The sequence below is a fragment of the Lepidothrix coronata genome, unplaced genomic scaffold, assembly GCF_001604755.1.
Source record: "Lepidothrix coronata isolate B3197 unplaced genomic scaffold, Lepidothrix_coronata-1.0 Scaffold44, whole genome shotgun sequence".
NCBI lineage: Eukaryota > Metazoa > Chordata > Aves > Passeriformes > Pipridae > Lepidothrix > Lepidothrix coronata.
In genome coordinates, this window is record NW_016690224.1 from 489,730 (window position 1) to 508,081 (window position 18,352).

Sequence of the window (18,352 nt, forward strand, 5' to 3'; positions counted from 1 at the left end):
CCATCTGTCAGTGGAGAGCTATCAAAGCCAGGGCTCTGTGGGCTTTGTCTCTTGATTCTCCCAGCAGAAGTGCTGCTGCAACTACAGCTTCTGCTCCACCTTGGTTTTCCTGACACCTTCTCTGTGTCTGTTGCATTAAAACCCTCTCCAAGGGAAAAGACTTGTAAGTTAGAGGCCTGGGTTTTAGGGACCTTATCCACACGCTGGTACAAATTACTTGGAAGAACAGATCTGTCTTCCCTGGCACACTTCCCAGGCCTTTTGCCACCACACCAACCATGTGTCTGGGTTGCTGCATTTAATGGGTTTACACAATTTGATTAAAGTGTATTTTTGGGGCTTTTATGTTCACATGGCTTTGAGCATCTCTAGTGATCACAACTGACTCACAAACCTCTTCCCTTTCTCTGAGCCTTTTCTAGTGTTACAGAGCCCTGGGATCTATTCCATACCTCCAGCATCCTGGCTGGGGCTTTGCTGCCTTTTTCCAGCAGCACAGTGTGTATACCACAGCATTACTATCTTGTTTTATTCCTTATGTGTCTGCTGCTGCTGAGCACTGTGTCCCAACTCAAACAGTGCCTTTCCAAGAGTCAGTGCCTGTGAATGCTCCATTTGGATTATGCAGTGGCTTGAGCCACTGTGGACTTATCCTAGATCCCCAAGATGCCCAGAAGTGGTAGAGCACCAGACTTCAGTAACATAGGAAGGTGCTTTCAGATTCCTCTTCCAACAACCAAACTCTCACAGCTTGATAAAGACCAGTCAAACAGGATAATGGTTCCACTTGATCAACTAACTCTGGGTTTGATTGCATGTCATTTATTTCAATATTGTACAGTGAAGCTTGAACAGCTGTGTGGAAAAACACTTAGTTGTTGGGGGTTTTTTTGTTTCTTCTTACGTAATATAATTTAAAAGTGGTAAATACACAGTATTTAAACTTGATACACCTGATAAAGTTAAATGCATAATAAAGGGGTAGGAATGAAACACAAGCCTTGGTCATTAAACAAACAGTATAAAAATCAGCAATATTTCAGGACCTTAGAAAAGAAACAGATCAATTGCCTGATAGGTAAGAGGGGACCACCATGAAAAACTACCCAGACAAGAGGCCTGGTTTCCCCTTAGCACTTTCCTGTGTGCTTTCAGAGCCAAAAAGGCTTAGTACCCAGCAATAAGCTCCCAGTCAGCACTGGGCTTGCTTGAAAGGAAGGGAGTTGGGGAAATCAAGCTACAGCCCAGTTCCAAGGCACAAGCAAAATGTTCACTATAAGAAGAAAGCCAGCGTTACTACTAAGGAACAGCAGCTGGGGAACTGAGCAGGTTTATATACACAGGACAGCTTCTCTACAGGTCATGCATTTAGAGGGATCTTCCTCACACGGCCAAGGCTTTGTGCTTTCAACAGAGCTGACCAACAAGAAAAATCTACATCGCATTTCCTTCAGAAATGTGCCTTTGGCTGCAGCCCCAGGGGAGCTGGCACTGAGGGACACTCGGTTTGGGGAAGTGCTGAGCTTTACATCCTTCAGAACCGAGCCCATGCTGGCCCTAAGACACTGATCTGTGGGAATATCTGAGGCCCCTGTGTGTGTGGGGGCATTGAGGAGCTGGTACAGCTCAGTCTGTTGAGAAGCTGTGGTTGCACCAGGCAAACCTGTGTGGTCAATGTAAACTGTCTCAGGAGGCACCCAGCAGATCACAACTGGAGATGGGCAGCACAGAGATCTCTACAACACACCTCTAGCAAACACACCACACATTGCTATGCACTAACTACAAATCCCCTAGTTTTTTAATTTTTTTTTTTTTTTGGCAGATCAAGTCCATTTGCAGGGTTAGAGAACCAGGCTGCCCACTCACACGCATTTCCACAATGAAAAGTCCTGTTTAGGAAAGGGGGAGCAGGCAGCTGGAGCAGGGCTGGCCCCCAGGTTACCTGTTTGGTTTTCCCATAGCTGAAGCTGCAGGGCTTTGGCATAGCCTTGGACTAAAACGGGAGGAAAACAGTGCGTGTCTTATGGCTCCAAACTCCATAGTATTGCTCCTAAACCACAAACTGTCTTCACTGGCTCTGGAGACAGGCCAGCAGCACAATGTTTCCATAATAAATTGCAATTTAGGGGGAACATCACTTCAAGTGATCAAAAGGTGTAAGGGACAGTTTGTGTAAGCACCTGCACCCTTGTGAACGCTGTCCTGGCTTTAACAAACACCCATCCTAACCAGGAATTACCAGGCCAGGTCTGACTGCAGTGGGGCCAAGGACCTCAGAGCACTGCTGCTTGTGCTGCCCAGGATCAAGGAAGACAAGGGGACAGTCACTTCCTAAAGGCAGGGCATCCATGGCCAGGGTTAGCAGGCCATTAATCACAATACTTGGGTGTCTCCTAGTGCCTTCTTCCTGAGAGCAAAGAACTAAGCCTTAGCAGTCCCTTACAAGCTTGGGAGCCTCGAATCCTCCCCCTCTGTCAGGCACACCATCACTTTAAATGCCTCATTCAAGGTCACACAACCACATCAGACTGAGAAGGGATCAGACTTTTCCCCCCTTCCCAGTCCCACACTCCATCCACTGAACAACTGTACTTACCGTGACCCCTTTCCTCAGGCAAACCCTGACTCCTCTCCAGGAGGAGTCTGCCGTTCTCCAGCTTTGTCCAAGCACAGAGAACTTGGGGAAGTGTGTCTGGACACCAGAGTCTCTCCCACCACATGATAGGTTATTATTTTTTTACAAGCACCACAAATAATCAGAGTAATCTGACTGAAGGTGAAAGAGCTCTTCATAAGAAACAATCTATGAATTAGGTATATACTTAATTTACTAACAAGCCTCTGATCCACAGGCATTCACAAATTACTGGTAACAAACTGGCAAAAATACATAGCATTGGCCCCAGAATCCAGATTAAGAGTTGGGAAAACAAAAGTTTCTTTGAAAATTACTAGCTAATCTGAATATTTCATTAAGATTCTAAGCAAGCCCTAAGTCTATACTTAAAAAACAGCATAAGTTGTATTATTTTTAGTTGTAGTAAACCATGTAATGTACATGGAAGTGAAGGATTTTACCCTGAATTTTATATTTAATAATATATCTACCTAGATCAAGTAAAATATTTAGAAACAAACTGTTAGTGCTTCCTCTATTGTTCAAAACATTCAGCTAAACACCACCTTTCACTCATATTTCTGCAGCAAAAATAGTTCAAACTGAACTTAAGCCCTTAAATACCTTTTCCTTTCATACACTGAATACCTAACTTACCAAGTCCTGGTCACACCAAGGCCTTTGGAAAGGTGTTAATTACCTGTGGAGGTAATTAACCTCACTTTCTGAACGTCCTGAAGATGCTGCTTAATACAACTTGGCTCACAAAGGTAGGCATTCTTTAAAAAGCTGAAAGGGTGGGTTTTTGCTTTGTTCCCATGCAGTTAAAAAGGTGTCAATTAAAAACAAACCAGAAGGACAAGGAATAGATGCAACAACATTCCCGGTAGGTCGTGAACTCTCAAAAGTGCACACGTGTGGTTTTACTGCTGTGGATCCACTTGGCAAAAGCTTCACCCTTCTGAGTGTGCCCACGATGGGCACACAGACCTCTGGGACGCTGGCCTTAGTCCCTGGAAATTACCTGGCATTAAAACCAGCTAAAAGCAGTTCCAAACATGCATTTTTGTTGAACTGCTTTGGGTTGTTCATTTTTTTTTGCGCAAAGCTCTGTCGCTGCTCAGCACGACCAGCTCACCTCTGTGGCACCAGCCAGCGCCTCTCCCACAAGAAGTCAGCGGTCCAAGTGGTCAGAGATGCTCCATGTTTATGGCAAACAGTCGGATGTCTGATAACATGCTGCTATGTGAGCTCTACATCCAGCATTATACTGAGATAGCGCCGTGTCATGCTGTGTTTGGCGTGGGCTCTGTCAACCTTGCTCAGCCCCAGCTGCACACTTTGTGACGTGCCCTGGATTGAGTTGCTCAACAGAACCATGAAGTCGATGTTCATGAAAGAAGTTCCTCCTCTCCCACGTTGGGCAAGTCGTTGCATTTCAGATTATCTTCACTGCCTTGTTTCCTGTTTTCAAAGGAAATAAAAGGGCTGCTGGGTGGCTCAGGGAAAGGCATAGCAGGCAGTGAGACACCAATGTGTGCCCCTTCCCTGCCGTGGGACCTTTGGGACCCTGAGCATGTGTCATCTCCCCCCAGCTCCCACGTAACAGGCTGGAAGTGCAATAAAAAGATGCTTTTCATCCCATCAGAAGAGCAAGATATTCCATGCCACAAAAATCCCATAAAGCAGTTACTGATCAGACAGAGGGGGTGTGAATGTCCCAGTCATGGTCCCCATGAAAGATTCAAAGCCCAACTATTCAATTTCTCCTCCAGAGCAGTGAGACAAGCTGGAAATGTCTTTTTGGGATGATGACACTTACGGCAGCAGGTTCCCAGGGGAAGACAACGACCGCTCCTCCCTCTTGCTCCCTTCAAATGGGTTCCCAAAGGATCGCTTCCGGATCATCGTCTTAACCAGGATCTGCAAAACCAGAATGGAGTTGATCAGGGATGCTTTCCTTCATTCAAGAGCAACAGGAACATCCAACCCTCATGACCAAGTAGTTATTAAAACTAGGGAAAACAAGTCAAAATTGTCTTTTTAAAAAACTCCCAACAAACCAAAACCAGAAGGAAGTATGTTTGCAAGTCTCCAGCTGCTTAATACAGGGGTTGTATCCTCGTCTGAGACCCATGCAGATGAAGCCACACTAGGTGTGAGAGGCTAGAAGAGAACAAATCCAAGTCTGGGAAGATTCTTTCCCCCCAGAAGAAGGTTTTACTGATTACTGCAAATTCCCAGTTGCCCATGATTACCTGGCAGAAAAATTCATTGGAAAGGGAGAGGGGAAGGAAGGAACCAGCGTAATTTTGCCTTAACATTCAGCAAAACCAAACTGAAAAGCTGGCCATTTGTCTAGCTTTGGCTGCAAAACACAAAGTTACCCAGCATCAGAGACTGCTGGGAACACAGAAGTGTCAGGGCATCCCAGGCATCCCCCGACTTGTTTTGCTGGTGGGAGCAGACAACAAGGTGAGCAGCACTGGATGCTTCCTCAGCAGATTCATCCTGCTCTGGGGACCCCTGGCTTCATTTGATGTTGCTTCTTGTCCCTCTGTGCCTTCTTCCTTTGCTCATCATGGCAGCTTGAGAGCCCTTCTGTGTCCAAAGGGGAAGGCATTTTATGGGAGAGTTGAAGCCACATGAGTGAATCTCGTACTGGAGTGTTAATGCTTGCACTTGGCTGCACAAAGATCAGGCACCAGAGGGTAATTTTGAAAAATAAATGCAAATGTGAGAATACAAGATCTGCCTGGAGGCAGTGCGATATTTAAGAGGCAAGAGCCTCATTAAATCTCACTTGCCTTGAGCTATGGTAAAACCACCTGAATTTCAATAGGGCCGGGAGCACTGAGCCCACTGAACAAGTCACCTCTGAACAGGTAAAAGGGGGGAAATCCCTCATCAGTGGTGATCTCATTAGAGCAACATCTGCTTTTTCAGCCTGAGCAGCACAAGGCACATTTGCATATTAACATATCAGCAGTCAACGAGACTTCTGCAGGGTACTGAAGAGGAAGGAGCTCCAGACATGGGGCCAGATGTGGGCACAGCAATGAGATGGAAAAGGGGCTTCAAAGGGAGACCTGTACTTCAAAATATCACAGCCTGGGTGTCTACAAGCAGATAACGCTGTGCCAGGGAACTGTCAATGGTCACTCACTGTTTCTCCTCACAAGGGCTGGTGGCACCCAAAGACATCATTAGGTTCAAAACCCACAAGAATTTCACTTTCCACACAGGGCAGGGTTACACTGTCTTTCTCACCACCACAGGGGGTTGCAGAGAATAAAAATACGAGCTTGAAAAGAGATGAGATGAAGTCACCAAGAATAGCTCCAGGCGGGGGCTGGCGCATGTTGTGGCCCAGATAAAATCTCCATCCTGGGAAGCTCCCACAGCCCCTATGGCTGGACAGGCAGAACAAGGCAGGAGCTCCTCGTGCCTGGCCAAAACACCTGCTCCTGGCTGCAGGCAGGTTCTGGACCAGATGCTTTTTTGCCCTGAGCAAATACAGTGATATTTGGACAGCCAGCTCAAGCATGGAGACTGGCAACGCACTGATAGTGCCCTTCGGGACTGTTCTAGAATATTCCCCCACATATGGTACAGCCATCTCCAGCAAAATGCTGAGACCCTGAAGACCCTGAGATGCTGAAGTGCCTTGTAGCACTTCTTTCCGAGAGAGGGAAGGTCTTTGTTCTAATCCTGCCCAATGCTTTTGCCCCTCAGCAGCAACCTCCAGCTGCTCAGGACCACCCTGGCAGGCAGCGTGGACCCTGGTGTGCATCCACAGACCATCAACCCCTTCATACTCACCACGGTGGCCAGGCTGGGGATGTGCTTGACTGAATTCTCCACCTCCTCTTCCGTCACCTCGACGAGAGTGCAGTTCTCATCCTCCGTGGGCAGCAGCTCCGCTCCGTTCTTGGTGACCCAAGGGTGCAACTTCAATTAATAACACAGCCTGTCAGGAATGATTTCCTCTTTTTCATAACTCAAACAGCATAAGCCTGGCAAACGCATCTCCTTGCCCAAGCTATGGCCCCTACGTGCTCCTGAAACACCAGGGAGCAGGGGAGAGATGTGCCATCTCCCTGGTGAGCCAGCTCACCCCAGCACCGCCAGGAACAGCTCACTCCGTGGTGCGGCTCATCCGGAGCCAGCGCTGGCCCCATCTACACAACCAAGACATAACCTTGGTGACCTGCAGCCCTGGGCATCTCAGTGAGTTTTAGGGAGAAAGACCTATTTTCAGTCTCATCTTAAGGATGAGACAGCACCAAGAGACAGGAATTACTTATTCCAGATGAGTAGCGGTGATGGGGAGACCCACCAAGCCCTAGTCTTGGATCTGGATTAATCCACGATGGAAGGCAGAACCCTTCTTTGTCCTTGCCCACACACCTGGTGACTTGGATGGCTGCAGGAGGAGCACAAAATGGTTCAGCAATTCCCCCGCAATCCTTTCCCCCTACCTGAGTCTCCTCCATCCTCTCAGCTTCTCGCCCCTTCCGGGCTCCCGCAGGGGCGAAGGACCAGAAATCTCCTGCGAAAGGCTGTTGCACAGTACTTTCCTGGTAGCAGAGGAAATACTGTACTCAGGGGATTTCCTTTTGCCTGTGGCTTCTCTAGGCACCAAAGGTCCCAAAGCTGAGCAGGTCCCGGAGCAGGGGAAGGTGCTGGGACTTACCTGCCCGGGGGCCCTGGGCACAGGGGGAGGACCTAGCCTGGCGCGATCAAACTGACTCCCGAAAAAAGCCAAGCAAGGAGGACCCAACAGAAGTGAAGCCACAGCCACCACTAGGGGGTCGGGTCAGTACCTTGATTTCTGGGACCGAAATCCGAGATTCAGGATTTTTATCCAACATCCGTGTAATCAAATCCTTCAGGAAGTCCGTAACTTCTGGCCTGTGGAAAGAAGGGAGAGATGAGATGGGGAAGGGGATGGATGCTGCCTCTGCTCTTCACCTCAGTGCCACTGTGGGCCTTTCTAGGCAGATTGGGGCTGAACTCCAGCCCTGGCAGGGATGCAGCTCCAGGTCCTTGTGCATCCAGGTGCCAAGCAGTCCCTCCTCCTCATATCCAGGGAAGCAAAACATCTTCTTTTGAGGCAATCTGAAAAATGATCCCACATGTACAGGGCTGGGAGAGCCTAATACCAGCTCCACCTAGGCTAAAACCCACCAGGCAGTAACTGCAGAGGTTAATCCATTCCCTCAAACACCTCTGCAACTTCAATTGCTCCTTCTTCGGCAACTGCAAACCAGGAGTTGTTGCCTTCATGTTTAATGCAAAGGACATTTCCAGGTCCAAGGCCAACAGAAGGGCTCAGAGCCTGACTTCTGCAAAATCACAGCAGAGCAGGGCCAGCCCTACCCAGGAACTGCCTGAGAAACAACTCACATGAGTTGTAAAGTGGATTGATGGGTTGTTTTTATTTTTGAGTACTTACTGGTCTGGGAACTCCAACGTTTGGGTCTTGATTTTATTGTGTAAACTCAGGATCCTTTCATCCATAAAAGGGCACTATAGAAGAAAAACAGAAATGAGGAAAGCAAGGACCTCTGTTAAAAGGCAGCAGTGGAGCAGCCAGAGGGGCATCAGGATCTCATAGAGTTTGAAGGAGAGCAAGGATCCAGTTATAGGGAAATTCCAAAAGATTTCCTATTATATCAATGTCTACTTTAAAATGCAGTGAAAATAACATTTGACCAAAAACTACCAATTACTACAAGAGCTTCTTTCCTAAAAAATCTACCCAGCCACAGAATTTTTTCACTTGGGGAAAAAGAGAACACAGCCCTTTTGGCTGCATCCATCCCAGGGACAGGCAGAGGTTCCTCATTTCCATCCACATATCCCCATCTCCTCTTGGCTCAAACAGGGATGTGGGGTGCCCATCCCACCATGTACCTGGAACATGGGAGGCACTCGCCAAACCCCCCAGAACACCAACAGCACTGAAAAATCCATGTCATTACCTGCCCAAACACGAAGCAGTACAGCGTGATCCCCATGGCCCAGACATCCAAAGCCTGCAGAGCGAAGAAAGCCCAGTTAGATCTACAAGAGACAGTGTGTGTGAGGAAGACTAGTCCAAAACCCCTCAAATTGCTGTTAAATACCTTTCCAGAGAAAATTTTCCTGGTTTCTGAGAGCGTCTCTGGGGCCATGAAGGCAGGGGTGCCCACTGTGTTGGTTAAGAGGGCGTCGGCTCCCTTGAACTCATTGCTCACTCCAAAGTCAGCGATCTTGACGTGCCCATCTTCCCCCACGAGGAGGTTGGAAGGTTTAATATCCCGATGGATTATCTTCTGATAGTGCACTGCAGCCAAAAGGAAAACAAGTGATGCAGCAGCAGCACAACGGCACCGCACACCAGCCGAAGGTCCAGCTCCCATCCTTTTTGCAGAGACACTTACAGTATTCAATGCCCTTGATCAGATCCTGGAAGTAGAACCGAGCCTGGTCCTCGCTGAGAGGTTTCAGGGTTGGGATTTCCATCACGGGGCTGCAAAGGAAACAGAGAATGGAGTTCATTCTCCATCTGGATGTGCCGAAACAGGTCCTAGAGGCTTTGCCACCGTCTGGTGACAGCACACAACACCAAACACAGGCACATACAGGATGTACACACCTGTAACTACCTTGGGGAGACACAATCCAAACCTGTAGGAGCCCCACCATGAACCTCCCTATCACCTCTGCACCCCACACCCACCTCAGGTGGCTGAGCTGTGCCACCCACAAACCTGTCTCGTGTTCATGCATTAGTAGGTTTAAATCTGGAATTCAGTACTCACCCCTGCTTCACCAGTTCAAACACTGCAACGCAAAAGAGAAGGTGATTACGGATCGCTTACAGCATAGAGCTCCTCCGAGCACAGTCTCAGCACAAAAGCAATTATTTTAATGACAAAAATTCTAAAAATAATGTGTTATTTTTAAAAAGGAGATGCCGTCTTATGCAAGGCACGTGGCATTTGGGTTGCTCCCATTTTCAGTTAAGGGGATGCTGCCAACCGCCTTCTCAGTGCTGCAGCCTCAGCATCGTGAAGTGCCCTCCATGGCACACTAAAACCCTCAGTTTGCCACCAAAAAGTCCCAGCCCATGCCCTGAGCAAACCTCTGCGCTTGGCCATGAAGGCATCACACATTCCTCCACTAGTACAGGCTGAACATAAATGATGAAATAGAAATAATGCCTCCAGAAGTGTATATTTGCATCAAGCAAACCACTGTGGTCTGCCAGACGGTGGGAAGGGGCTCATTTGTGCCGTGGATAATTAACTTGTGCCTTGTTCTCAAAGCCAAACAAATAAAACTACTTTCTATCAGCCTGGCTTCAAAGCTGACAATAATCAATGCTGGTGCCTTTCATGGCAAAGCATGTCCTGACATTGAATTAAAACCAATGAAGTGCTATAAAACACTCCTATCTCCCTTCACAACTCAGACTGCATCCTCTTTGCTCCTCTAGCACATCCAGGCTATACTCACAGTGAAGGAGAGACCCAACCCCACATGCAGCCACCCCAAAAGACAGCAGGAACCTGTTGCCCCATCCCTCTGACCCCCCAGGGCAGTGGGCAGTTACCCATGTACAGGTGGTCCTCACTGGGGTCATCCAGGACCTGCCAAAAGAAGTAGGAAGGCAATTAAAGAGCACCAAAAAAACCCCTTGCAAAATAAACATTGTGATATTTTATTTAGCAGCCATCTCAGTTCTGCACCATCTGCACCATCAGCACGGTCTGCTCATCTCCGAGCTTCTACCCACAAGGGTGGGGAAAAAAAAAGGAGGACAGAGATGTAGCTGTACTTCAAGGAAGCAAATATTTAAAACACACAGGAAGCATCATCTGACTCATGAGCCAAATAAACTCCAGCCTGCACATCCTTAATTCTTGATTTTCTGGACCATTTCATACAGGCAGTGGGCGGAGGGCAAGGCAGCTGCACTGTTGAACCCACAGAAACATCAGTTCTTCCCCAAAACCCATCTGAGCACTTGTTTCCTCCAAGGAAGCAACATTTTTCTGCATTTCCCTTCTGGACAGGGAAGAAAAAAAATCATCTTTTGGGAAATGAGAATAAAAAACCATTTAAACCAAGGAAAAGACAAGTCTCCCAAAGGCAGGGCTTGCCATGACCATCTCAGCCCCTCTGTGGTTGCTTCCCTCTACCCGCTCAGGATGAATTTTGGGAAGGGGTTGGTCAGCACTTACCTCCACCAGCTTCACCACGTTGGGGTGGTCCAGCTTCTTGAGGATGGCAATCTCCTGGTAGACCTGCTCGATGGGCCCTCTGGGCTGCAGGCAGCCCTCGGAGGCAGCTTTGGCCCCGCGGGGTGGCGGGCGGCCTGTGGGAAAGGCAAAGATGGGGTGTCCGGTCGGGATCAATCCCCTGGGGACCTCAAATCATCCTCCACCCTAAAGGTTTTGTGCCACTTACGGGGGAAGCCTGCCTGCCTCATCAGCTTCTTTTTGGAGAGAACCTTCATTGCCTGCAAGAGGGGAACAAATGTGGAATTTAGAGCAAATCAAGGACAAAATGGGGCTGGTGGGATGGAGCTGGCATAGGGGGTCAGCTGGAAGAGAATCCATCCCAATCCCATCTGCCCTGCTCCAGGGCCATGCACTACTCACATAGTAGGTGTTATCATCCTCATTGTAGGCCAGCTTCACCACCCCATAGGAGCCCTGGAGAGGGGCACAGCCATGAGGCACCAGTTAGGGACAATTCAAAAAAACCCACATCACCAAACCGGGCTCTGGACTCCTCCGCAAACCCACCCCCACTGGGATCACAGAGCAATGCTGGGAGGAGTGGGGTGTATGCTCTGACATCACACCAACAGCAAAGAAAAGCTTCAAATGCCCCATTTCTTGGGAGGGAGAGGGTATGGAGAAAATTAATAATAATATTAAAAATATACAATTCAATCAGCACCACTCAGAACAGACCAGGGGCAACAAAGAGCTGCTGTGGTGAGTGGCTGAACTCATTGGTTGGAAAATGAAAGTGAGCCCAACACCCTCCCACCCCAAATCCCCCTATCACACCCCAAACCCAGCCAATATTCACCTTCCCAATCTCATCCTTCAGCTTGTACTGGTTGAGCTGCACACAGTCCTGTGGGAAGAGGGGGGGGTTAGACATGAGCCACCAAACCACTCAGGTTTGCTCTCTTCCTTTTAAATCTCCAGCAAAACTTTCTCTGCAAACTCACCCCTTGTCCTGCTCTGCCTGGGCACCCACGTGGGGCTGGGCAGCTTTGATTCATGAGCCACACACACTGGTGTGTTTATATATGTTTAATTGCTAATGTTAATGATACTGACCACTCACGTGGAACGAGAGCGCGCGATGGGCTGGGAGAGCCCGGGGGTTTAATGCTGGCGACTTGGCGCTGAGTAATTTTATTTCTTCTGGACTGAGCAGCTGCTTGCTGCCTGTTTTCTGTCAGGCTGGGGGCAGGCAGGGCAGTTTTCTCTTTAGATTTCAGTGGATCTCTCTGTTTTTTTATTTTTAAGGAGGAGAGAAAGAGAAGCACAGTAAGCTCCTGGCTTCCCCAAAACGCAGTCGTGAGAGCTGGTGGCGTCAGCAAAAGGCACAAAAAACAGTGAGTTGGAGGTCTCAGCTTCCTAAGAGATGTCACCGTGGCCCAGGATGGACTGGGATGTCCCACTGCTTCCCGCCACACATATGCAGACAAAAAAACAAGCGGAAGCAACACTGTGGTGGGGAAATCCAGGAGGGCAGGGGCAGGACAACCACAGGAGCAGCGTTCACCCCCTCACCTGCAGTCCTGTGATGGACACGCGGTTGGACTCCACCGTGGGCCGCCGTGGCAGCCGCGGGGAGGAGTGTGGGGACGTCACCGGGGAGTAGGGCAGGGATGGGTAGATGAAGCGTTCGTTGGCGCCGTCGCCGTTGCCGGGCGATCGCGCCGGCTGCGGCCGCTCCTGCAGGGACAGCTTTCGGCCGGAGAGGTGCAGCTTCCGGCCGTCCCCGAAGCCCTCGCTGCCGGGCACGTCCATCTCCTCCTCGCTCGTGCTCGCCGTGGCGTCGTACTCAGTCACCACGATGAGCGAGGCCATGCCGGCGCGGCGGGGGCTCAGCGCCGGGGGGTCCCGCAGCGCCGCGGGGGCTCGGCCGCAGCCTCCGGCACGGCAGAGGGGCCGCGGGGCGGGCGAGATCCCGGGGACATGTGGCGGTGTGGGGTGGGCGACGGCCTCATCCTGGCCATGCTGCCACGGGGAGGTGTCCCTGCAAACACAGGGTGGGTCAGCCAGGCTTCCCTGGAAAGCAGGATTTCCTCCCACCGGTCATTGCTCTACAGATTGATTTATTCAGTCCGCGGAGAATGGTAAAGCCAGGGGCAGTGGCACACGATGGCACTGGGGATGTGCACCCACCCTGCCACGGAGCAGACCCCAGGCTGGAGACAGCCTCAGCCCCAAGGCTGCTGCCACTGCTCCTTCCACCCTTTTTATTTAAACACTTCCAGGAAATAATAATTCCATCATCTCCACTACAGAAATACCCCAAGGTGTTATTTTACAGCTTGCACTACAGTGGCATAAATATTGTTGAGTTCCCTACTTTAGTGCTTGGAGCAGGAGCATCTCTGCCAAACATCCCCCAAAGGAAGCGGTTCAGGGGCACAGGGACCCACTTACCAACCATGGGGTGCAGGATCACACTCCCCCCAGCTCACTCCCTCTTCCCATAGCTTGTCATTGCCAGAGATTTCTCTTCCTTGCCCCGGGTTCCCTTATGGCCTTCTGCGCAAAACTTAGGTCTCTGGACCTTGAGATAAATGAGAAAATTGTTAGCAACAAAGAATTAAAAAAATCAAATAATGAAATAATAATTTTAAAAGGGGGAAAAATTGTCTTAATTGACACGTGCTGCAGCAGCCAGGGCAGTTCGATGGGCGATTGGTTGTAAACCATCACTCTTCTGTGCTGCAACACTGGTGCTGTTTTTAATTTCTAGGTTAACAAGTTGCCACAGAAAGAAGAGAAAAAAGATATCCTGAAACAACCAGCCCTGAAGCAGGAACAGGGTCTGAGGCGTTTTTCTGCCTGGTTCCCACACCTCGACGAGGCGGCCGGTTAAAATTAGCTCCACTCATCTCCATTGAAGTTTCCGTGATGCACCCGCACCACAACCACTGTGAATCAGCCCAGCAGAAATTATGGGTCAAGTACAGAAATCAAATCGTCTCCCCCGTCCTCGAGGCTTCACAATGGCCTAATTGCTGTTTTCAACACCAATCTATAAACTGGAGCCTTTTTGCCCAAGTGGGATCGGCCTGGAGCTAAAGCCAACCCGGCACTGCTTGGCTGCTTCGAGGCATGGAGAAGCACAGGGATGGGGAGGCTATAAATAAGCCAACAAACAGCAACAAGGACAAACTATTTCAGAAACGCCGCATTTGGTGGGGCTGAATCCGCTCCTGGACGGGGTTTTGCTGGATGAGAGAGCCGGGAGTCACCAGCCAAGCCAAATTCCCCCTCGGCGCTGCTGGCAGCCCACGGCAGCGTGTTTTAATGCACTCCCAAATGGATTAAAACAAACAGGCAGGCCCCCCCATTCATCCTGAATCCACAATGCATCTCGAGGCCAGTTGCCATTTGCCTGGCTTGCTGTGGGCACCTCTCCAGCGGGCACATATAAATAGCTGCCCCTGAAGCCGGAGCCGATCCCGAATGCTGTGCCCCGTACCCTCACCGGGCACCGCGGCCGCACCAAAAAAGGCAGCTCATCAGGGCAGCCCCAGGATGAAGCCATCCCAGGAACATCACTGGCAGCAGTACTGGTCCCCAGCAGTGGCACAGCACTGCTAGGCATCCCATCCTGCCCCCCCAAGCATCCAAATTTCCAAGGATTCCTGCTAAACTTTGCCAGGCTACAGCAAAATTGAGTTATGAAGTCTTGTCACACTTAAGAGCTGAGCGTGTCCTGGCCGGCGGGAGTTAATTGGCTTGACCAGGATAAACATATCAAGTCTGATTAATTCAAGCAGGCTTCCCCAGGCTCTGTAAACAGGCTAAAAGTCATCCAAGCCCCATCATAACGTTGGCTGGAGTGGAAAATCTGAGGGGTTTTCCCTTTGCATGTGTGCCGAGGGTCAGAGGACAGAGTTTTGCAGACACTGTCCTGTGAGATGACACCTTCCCCAGGAGAAACCCAAAAGTGGGGTCACACTGTTGAACACAGCCCTGTTATCCTTAATAAGCACATCGGGAGGCTGAGGAGGAGGAGGAGGTGGAGGAAAACAACCGTATTCCCAGCCAGAGGGAAAAGTGAAGTAGCTGGGATGGGGGGGGAATAAACCCAAACAGGGGAAATACAGCCTGGAGGGTCTGGCTTCACCAACCCATCCGGGTCCTTGCCTGGGGAAAAGCAGCACATTCTGGTATGAACTCCAGCAGATCCTTATGTAAAAGGGAGCAGCACATGCCCACAAAATCCTCAGGAAATATAACAGCCTGGTGTATAGGAATGATTTATCGGCACAGCTCTTGGCTGCAATCCATATATAACCCATAGCGGCTGCAGCAGGATTATCGAAGCAATCAGTCTCGCATCTAATTCAGCAAGGAGAGGGATATTAAAATGAAAAGAGGTCTGTGAAGCCCTGGCAGCAGATCTGCCTCTTGCTCAGTGCCCACGTGGCTTAAGCGGAAATGAATGGGAGTGAAATCGGCCCCCACGAGAGTGAAGTGATTCCACAGCCCCCTCGGGCCGCCCCAGCTCTGCTGTGAGCGCTTGGTCTCTGCCTGGATCCTGCCTGCTTCCTGCTGGGATGCAGCCACCCCCAGATGGGAACACGCCGACCGATTTTGGGGGAGTGCAGAGGATGACACCTTGCAGCCAGCACAAGATTTAAATGGGAGCATATGGATGCCTCAGCCTGCCCTTCCCTCCCTAGAGCTGCTTCTCTACCCACATGCAGGGCAGGCGAAGGGATGGTGCTGCCACGCACTCGCCTTCCCCCCTCCACGTGCTTCCCTGTGGCAAGGCCAGACACAGTGTCCGGATCAGACCCTCCCAAGGCAGTAAGACTTGGTGGCAGCTCAGCAGTGACACCTCCATCCATCCTTCCTTGGGGGTCAGCTCCCACACTGCAAAACAAGCTCCTCACAAAACTGAACTCAAACCACCTAAACCAGGGCGGATTTTACTCACAGAGGATCCTCCCCTGCTGCCACTGAAGGTCTGTGGTTAAAAGTCAACTGAGGTCAGCCTGGGGCAGTTATTGGTCTCCCTGGGCTGAGTCCAGTGGCTATTTTGCTTTTCCTGGTCACGGTCAGCGGTGGAAGTGCCCGTGCCAGGAGTGGTGTCATCTGCAGCAATGGGGGCATCGATCACAGTTTCCCTTCCTACGGGTGAGTGCAGACCTTGCCAGAAATATATTAGTCACTGTAGTATACAAAGACCATATGCATCCCCACCTGACTTTTAATGGGAAAAAAATCTCTCAGCTGCTTCTCTAGAAGTCAGAGGACACCCAAAATTATGAGATACTGGAAACAGGCACCAGGCCCCATCTACACTGAGCCCTTGTGCTGAAGCAGAGAAGCTTTTCATCATCCCTGGGGCAAACAGAAGAGCCTCTTGTGCTGCCTGGCTCATCCAACACCAGGTAAAGAACTGGGGAAAAAATGCAAAGCCAGGCTGGGAGCATTGTAGTGGGGTAAAACCCAGAGGCAGGTTTCAATAGGAGTCACAAAAACATCTTTACCAAGATTTTTTATAATCTTGAGGATTAAGGAATATATAATGAGTATCCCAACACAAGAGTGTAAGCTCCAGACATTGCATTTGAGCACGGGCTGGGATGAGCTCAGGCCACCACCATCAGCTTGTCCAGCATTGTCAAATGGCTCCCAGCTTTCCTGGAAACATCAGCTCCAGCCTGCAATGGCCACAAGAGAGGAAAGGAGAGCAGCTCTGTACTTTCTGAATGCCACTTAAAAGACATTAGGGCCGAGCTGAAAGCAAAGCCTCCTCCAAATTACCTCCCTGGAACGGGGCTGATCCATCAGACACCCCTCGTGGCACACTCAGGTATGGGTTTCTGGGGTTTGTTGGCTATTTTTCCCAAAACAAAGTGCTGATGGAAAGGGGCCAGGAGAAGGACAGGGCTCCTTCTCCCAGGAGAAGGGCTATCTCTCCAGTTGGGGCCATGAAGGGAACTCCAGTGCCCACAGCTACCACACACCCTCTCCCCAGCACAGTCCCCCTGGCCCCGAGGACCACCTAGTCCTGTCCCCAGGGCTGGTTTCTGCCCCTGTAGCATTTCACAGCCGCACAAACAGCCCACAGTTCCATCACACCAGCTTCCTGTGGTCATCTCGCTTCTGCTTTTGGTCTTTACTGTCACCTCCATGCTCCTGATGCTCCGTGCCGTGCACGTGGCCACAGGGCTGCATCCCACCTCCTATCCACACTCGGTCACTCGCAGCAACCCAACCTGTGGCTGTTTCTAACGAGACCTGTCCCTTGTACGCAGTTGCTCCACCAGCTACATCTTCTGGCCTCTCATTTGCCCCTTGACCTTAAAAATTCCCCCCTTTTCCCAACCCCATGGCCTATCTTTCCCTGGTACCCCTGGTCCCAGCGCTCAGCCCCCCGCGGGCAGGAGCCCCATGGGGTCTGTGGGACACCCCGCCCTGTCCCATCCCCGCTCCCGGGATGCCGCCGGGTCCCGCGGCGCGTGTCGGGGCCGGCGGGAGCGGGATGTGTGCGGGGCCCGGGCGGCCAGGGCGCAGCTCGTGGGAGCGGGATGGGGAAATGACAGCCCCGAGTGCCCGCACAGGCCGGCCCCGAACCCGCGGGGAGCCCCGTCCGGAGGCGATGCCGCTCGCCGCCCGCAGCCCCAGCTCCACCCCGGCTCCATCCCGGCTCCGTCCCCGGCTCCATCCCGGCTCCGTCCCCGGCTCCATCCCGGCCCCCGCCCGCACGGTCCCTCCGGGCGCGGCTTTGTCTCCGCGGCCGCATCCCCCGCGCGGGCCCGCCCGGCCTCCCCGCCCGCTCCCGCAGCACCGACCTGGCGGGACGCGCCGCTCCGCCGGCGGGGAGCGCCCCCGCGACCCCCGCAGACCCCGCAGCCCTGGGCCGGAGCGCGGCCGCCCAGCGCCGCCTTCGCTTTCAGTTCCGCTCCGGCGGCGGCAGCGAGGGAGGGAAGGAGGGAGGGAAGGAGGGAGGGAGCGATGGAAGGAGGGAGGGAGGGGAGGGAGGCCCCGCTCCGCCCCGGGGAAGGGCAGGTTTCCCCCCCGGGCAGCCGCATCCTGTCCGCCCACCTCCCCGCAAGCCGCTCTTGGGGTGGGTTTTGTTCTTTCGTTTACGCATAATTATTATTTTCCGGTTTTATCCCCCCTCGGGCCGCGCTGCCCCGCCTCGCCTCCCCGCGGGATGCAGCGCGGAGCTCCCGCGGTCCCGCTCCCGCTGCGGGCTCCCCTGTCCTGCCTCGGGGGGACACGAACCCCGCTATCCCTCGCCGCCCCTTCCTTCTCCGCGTCTCGCGCGTTTCCAGAGGCTGGGTGCGAACTGGGTTACCTGTGCCAGCTCTCCCGGACCTTCGCTGAGCGGTTTCCCAAATCATCACCTGAAGGGGAGCTTTGGAAACCAGTTGTTTGGGAATGTCACAGCTGCCACTGCCAGGCCATTGCCCCCACCAAACACAGCCCCCACACGGGTTGCAGCTCT

At 51.6% G+C, this 18,352-nt stretch overlaps 1 protein-coding gene and 1 long non-coding RNA gene across 4 annotated transcripts; both read right to left on the minus strand.

Annotated features, from left to right (window-relative positions):
• Positions 1-800: 800 nt before the first annotated feature.
• CAMKK2 (calcium/calmodulin dependent protein kinase kinase 2) lies at positions 801-12,744 on the minus strand. Of its 3 annotated transcripts, XM_017814268.1 has the most exons (16): positions 12,430-12,744; positions 11,714-11,761; positions 11,275-11,328; positions 11,081-11,132; positions 10,855-10,988; positions 10,224-10,260; positions 9,430-9,451; positions 9,049-9,137; positions 8,752-8,951; positions 8,608-8,661; positions 8,079-8,152; positions 7,447-7,534; positions 7,102-7,200; positions 6,443-6,571; positions 4,443-4,543; positions 801-4,084 (listed from the first exon to the last, which is right to left on the minus strand). In XM_017814268.1, the coding sequence occupies exons 1-16, from the start codon at positions 12,727-12,729 to the stop codon at positions 4,012-4,014; spliced, it is 1,554 nt and encodes a 517-aa protein (XP_017669757.1). In that variant the 5' UTR covers positions 12,730-12,744; the 3' UTR covers positions 801-4,011. The 3 variants fall into 3 exon arrangements, 2 of the variants coding, with proteins under 2 accessions (XP_017669757.1, XP_017669758.1); XM_017814269.1 differs by lacking the exon at positions 7,102-7,200; XR_001874668.1 differs by lacking the exon at positions 801-4,084 and having other exon boundaries at positions 6,443-6,590.
• Positions 12,745-12,793: 49 nt separating this feature from the next.
• LOC108497007 lies at positions 12,794-17,759 on the minus strand. Its single transcript, XR_001874669.1, has 3 exons — positions 17,694-17,759; positions 13,312-13,441; positions 12,794-12,898 (listed from the first exon to the last, which is right to left on the minus strand). It is a non-coding gene; the product is annotated as an uncharacterized LOC108497007 (long non-coding RNA).
• Positions 17,760-18,352: the final 593 nt, after the last annotated feature.

Bases quoted from the DNA above. Each gene is read 5' to 3' on its own strand.
- CAMKK2 (XM_017814268.1), bottom strand. From the start codon at position 12,729: ATGGCCTCGCTCATCGTGGTGACTGAGTACGACGCCACGGCGAGCACG. The intron at 11,762-12,429 runs GTGAGGGGGTGA...CTCTTCCCACAG, and splicing joins TGTCCATCACAGGACTGCAG to GACTGTGTGCAGCTCAACCA. The intron at 8,952-9,048 runs GTAAGTGTCTCT...TTTTGGCTGCAG, and splicing joins GATCAAGGGCATTGAATACT to TGCACTATCAGAAGATAATC.